At 38.2% G+C, this 5,000-nt stretch overlaps 1 protein-coding gene across 12 annotated transcripts in view; it reads left to right on the top strand.

Annotated features, from left to right (window-relative positions):
- Positions 1-5,000, top strand: part of spag9b (sperm associated antigen 9b) — a 65,847-nt gene that overhangs the window by 18,574 nt on the left and 42,273 nt on the right. For 6 of the 12 annotated variants that reach the window (XR_015503683.1, XR_015503682.1, XM_087275525.1 and 3 more), the window contains exon 6: positions 4,789-4,933. Coding sequence is in view for 8 of the 12 variants with exons in the window: in XM_087275525.1 (XP_087131651.1) it covers positions 4,789-4,933 (145 nt within the window). In the remaining 4 variants the exon portion in view is untranslated. Of the gene's footprint in view, positions 1-732; positions 1,212-4,788; positions 4,934-5,000 lie in introns of those variants that run through there. The other 6 variants (XR_015503684.1, XM_087275526.1, XM_087275528.1 and 3 more) reach the window with 5 other exon arrangements.

The raw sequence follows: 5,000 nt of genomic DNA, 5'->3' as shown, positions 1-5,000 counted from the left end.
TTGATTTTTAGTATTGAGTTTAAATCAAATTGTAGCATCTTGATTTAATTTATTTATTAGGACATACGTTAACGGAGAATGACCAATGTGGCCAAAGCAACTATCTAAAATTACAGAGAATTATTAGTTTATAGCAGTTTCTTCATGTTTTTAGTCCATTTATATATTTGTGCATTTTTTTCATAGTATAATATTTATTTATTTTTTTTAATTAATAAAATGATTTTTAATGTTAAAAATAAATTTGATACTTGTTTATAGTCAAGTTCTCTCATTTTTATTAGTTTAAAAAAATGTAATTACATTTTTTATTTTAAAATTATTTTAACATCATTTTATATTTTTGTTTAATTGTTATAATTTTTTACTTATTTATTATTATTTTAGGGCATTAATTAATGGAGTGAGACCAGTATTGCCATAGCAGCTACTTGAAATAACATATAATTATTATTTTATATCAGTCTCTTGATATTTTATGTTTATTTATGTATTTGTGCATTATTTCATACTATAAAATTAAATTTTTTTTTATCATGTTTAATTATACAATTATTTTTTAATGTTTAAATTAAATTTTATACTTGTTTTTATCAAAGTTCTTTAATTTTTATTAGTTTAAAACAATATTTTCATGTTAATATTATGTAAATATCATGCTTTTATTTTGATAATTTTTTCAAGTTTATTTAACTTATTATTGTTTATTCCATTATTATTAATGGACAAAGCCATCCTCCCTAATCTGCATAGACTCCATTCCAACAACCAATCAGCTGTGTGAATGAGCCCGGAAAACGCATACATAATGAGCCTTGTTTCCTGCATAAGAGCTGTTCATTAAGCAGCAGCGGAATAACAACAGCTCAGCCGCTGCGGTGTGCGTGTGTGTGTGTGATGTCAGAGCAGCGAGAGTCTGCAGTCACACACACACACAGAAAGGGAGAAAGCGAGCGAGCGGTGTGTGATGTCAGAGCAGTGAGAGTCTGCAGTGACACACACACACACACAGCGAGCGAGCTGTGTGAGTGTGTGTGTGTGTCAGTCATGAATCCGGGCTGCATGCTGCTGTGTGTGTTTGGTTTTGTTGGAGGAGCGGTCCTCGTCAACTCTGCGCTGCTCGTCTCTCTGTCCGTCCTGCTGCTGGTGCATTACTCCGTCTCCAGCGGCCTGCCCGCCATCACACACACTCTGCAGACGCGCACCAGCAGGTACAACACACTCTCTCTCTCTCTCTCTCTCTCTCTCTCTCTCTTTCTCTGTGTGTGTTAGCCGAGTTTCCTCTCATCTCTGTTTTTCTGATGATATTACTCTGGTATTTGATCAGGTGTGTGTATTTAGTGTGTGTGTGTGTGTGTGTGTGTGTGTGTGTGTGTGTGTGTGTGTGTGTGTGTGTGTGTGTGTGTGTGTGTGTGTGTGTGTGTGTGTGTGTGTGTGTGTGTGTGTGTGTGTGTGTGTGTGTTAGCCTAGTTTGCTGTCATCTCTCTCTGCCTCTGTTTTCCTCCATGTTTTCTGATGCTGTGCTGTGATTTTACTCTGGTATAGATCAGCTCTGTGTTGTATTTTGTGAGTGTGTGTGTGTGTGTGTGTAGTAAACATCAGCAGTGTTGTGCGTCAGAGCTGCACTCATTTAATGTCTCGGATGTACTTTCAGAGATGTAGACAGACTTTTTATGTGTGTTTTAGCTGTTTGACTACTGTAATGATGTAATACAATTCTACACTACCTTACAGAAGTCTTGTGGCCTCTCCAAGTTTTATGAACACAGATAATATTTTGACTTCTAGTTGATGATCTGGTGTCAGAAGTGTCTCTATGGAAGGTGAAGGCCTCTAGATTTTGCTGATTTGAGCTCAATTAAATCTGATCATGTGTTGATGTTGACTGATTTGATGAGGACAGTGCGGTCTGACTCTGCTCAGACTAAAGTCTCATCACTGAACAGAAATAATGTCCAGTATAGAATATAAAGTCCTGCTGCAGTGGAGACAGAATGAATATTGTGTCTGACTCCATCATGAGCTTGGAGGACTGCATCCATACATCTCTGACATGACTCACATCACTGATTAATAAAGTCATCTGGAATGAAGAAGAAAGCTTCAGCAGGATCCCAGAGTTCATCAAGAGTCTCCTTTATCTTACCCCAGACATGCTCAATAATGTTGATGTCTGGTGACTGGGCTGGCCAGTCCTAGAGCAGCTTGACCTTCTCTGCTTTCAGGAGCTTTGATGTGGAGGCTGAAGTATGAGCAGGAGCGCTATCCTGCTGGAGAATTGTCCCTCTCCTGTGGTTTGTAATGTAATGGGCAGCACAGATGTCTTGATACCTCAGGCTGTTGATGTTGCAGATCTCTCGCCCCATACTGAATGAACCCCAAACCATGACTTCTCCTTCACCAAACTTGACTGATTTCTGTGAGAATCTTGCTCCATGTTGGTTCCAGTAGGTCTTCTGCAGTATTGGTGATGATTGGGATCAGCAGATGATTCAGCAGAGAAATCCACCTTCTGACACTTTCACACATCATCAACTAGTGGTCGAGTTATTATTTGGTGCTCATTTTATTTCGATTTTGTTTTGTTTTGTTTCATTTTGTTTTGTTTTATTTTGGTTTCATTTTGTTTTGTTTCATATTGTTTTGTTTTTGTTTTTGCTTTGTTTCATTTCATTTTTTGTTTTGTTGTTTCAGTAGTTTTTGTCTTCTGATTCGTTTTTGTTTTTTGGAGTTTCCATTTTGTTTAGTTTCATTTAATTTTTGTTTAGTTTCATTTAGTTTCATTTTGTTGTGTTTTGTTTCATTTTGTTTCATGTAATTTTTGTTGTGTTCATTTTGTTCTGTTTCGTTTATATCCTTTTTGTTTTGTTTTGTTTTGTTTCAGTTTGATTTTGTTTTTGTTTTGTTGTTTCATATTGTTTTGGTTTTGATTTGTTTGCTTTGATTTCATTTTATTTTGTTTGGGTTTCATTTAGTTTTGTTTCATTTCATTTTTGTTTTGTTTCATTGAGTTTCATTTAGTTTTTGTTGTGTTGATTTTGTTCTGTTTTGTTTCATTTTGTTTTTGTTTCGTTTCATTTTGTTTAATTTATGATTTCTGATGCTGTGTCTGATTACATTGTGGCATTTGGTCAGGTGTGTATGTGTGTGTGTGTGTGTGGTAAACAGTGTTGCTGTGCTTTCGTTTCTCGACATCTCTGCATTCTAAGCCTCAGATGTGCTTTCAGAGATGTAAACAGGCTTATTGTGTTTTTTTTTTTGCTGCTTTGTTTTGGGATTGTTGTGTTTGAACACCTGATATCGTCGGCTGCTTTGAAGTGTTTTCTTTTCATTATTATTTCAGGAGTTGTTGAACTGGTTTGAGTGTTTGGGCGATTGAGAACGTTCTTTGAAAACTGTGCGCTTTAGACAAAATGCTCAAATTGAAAATAAAACATTTAATATGCTAGTCTTGTGAGAACAAATTGTCTGTGTGCAGCTAGATGGATGAATTGAACGGTATATAGATAAATAGATGGATTGATGGATGGATGGAAGGATAAACTAATTTATGAATTGAACATTGGACCTGAAGTTTCACAGCTCATGACCTTGACAGATGTGTGTGTGTGTGTGTGTGTGTGTGTGTGTGTGTGTGTGTGTGTGTGTGTGTGTGTGTGTGATTACACAAGCTGCAGTATTGATCAACTCATCAAATCAAACACACAGCGCTTCAGTTCACCATCGCAGCGTAACTGCGTTCATTCACACACTCGTATTAGCACAGTTTTGTCCTCAGGTGTGGTTGTGTTTCACACTGCGCCGTACTCTTTCTTTACTGTACGCTTTGAGCTGAATAGACTGAACTGCACTCGTGTGAGCAGAGAATGTGCCGTCAGCAGCTTCATCTGAATGCAGCTCTATGGAAACCAGCAACAGGAAGAGAGACGAGCTCAGGAAACAAAAGAAAAGTCCCATCAATCACTAGAGGAGTTCTGCCTCTAAAACCCGAACTCAGAACGTCTTTTAAATGAAAGGGGCAGTTCACTACAAAGGAGATTTTTCCTGACCATTTATTCACATTTCAAGAAGTTGTTTTTAGTAAAAGCTCTCTCCTTTCTGGTTTATGAGTTGGGTCGCGTGATTTATGTTTCCCGCTTCCATTAAGGGAGGATAGTGTATATTGATGTGCCCTGATTTTCACGGTGCATTGTGGGACTCCTCGCCGTATTTTCCTCATATGATGTGCAGGACAATGGCAGCTTTTTCCAAATTGCGAATTCAGTTTCATTTGTTGTTCTGCTTTACCACAAAACTATCGCCACTGACTGTTTATTCATGAGGGAATCGAAGATTCATTTGAACTAGGATTCAAAAAGGATTCCACAAAAGCCTCGATTTGGCCCGATTAGGCCCTGGAAGTGACAGTGGAAACGCGACTGGCCTTGGCTCGTCCTGGCTCGCTCGCTTTAGGCGCGATAGTGGAAACGCGGCTATTTTCACTCTGGCTCCTCTTCTTCTCCATGCAAGCACATGTTGCCAGATTGACGACGCCAACAGCACTGACTATCGAGCCTAAAGGCTGATTTAATCATGTTTTAATTAAAAGCAGTGGCATGCAATAGAGGGAATATTTTCCATAATAAAAGTAGTTTTTGTCGCAACCAACACCTGAAAGTTATATTTTCTCACAGCTGAACAACAGAAAACTGAAAACGATCAGCTCAACTACACCTCATGTGCTTTAATCAGTGTTAAATGCTGATAATGTGAGTTTGAATGCCATTGTGTGTGTGTTTATGAACGCAGGAAGGAGCGACCCGTCTCTCTGGGTATTTTCTCATTGCCGGGCAGTGATGTGATGAGTCCCGATGTGCACAGAGACGAGTCTCCAGGATCAGACACCTGGAGATATAACAATCTCAGCCATCCTCGCTCCAACACCAGCCTCAAGGTGAGAAGCACAGCACATTACTGTTTATTTACATCTATTAAAGATACAGTTCACCCATTACACTTTC

This window comes from Danio rerio, chromosome 12 (assembly GCF_052040795.2).
Source record: "Danio rerio strain M-AB ecotype USA chromosome 12, GRCz13ab, whole genome shotgun sequence".
Lineage (NCBI taxonomy): Eukaryota > Metazoa > Chordata > Actinopteri > Cypriniformes > Danionidae > Danio > Danio rerio.
Note: the sequence above shows the minus strand (reverse complement) of the source record. Positions and strands in the feature narration are given on the sequence as shown.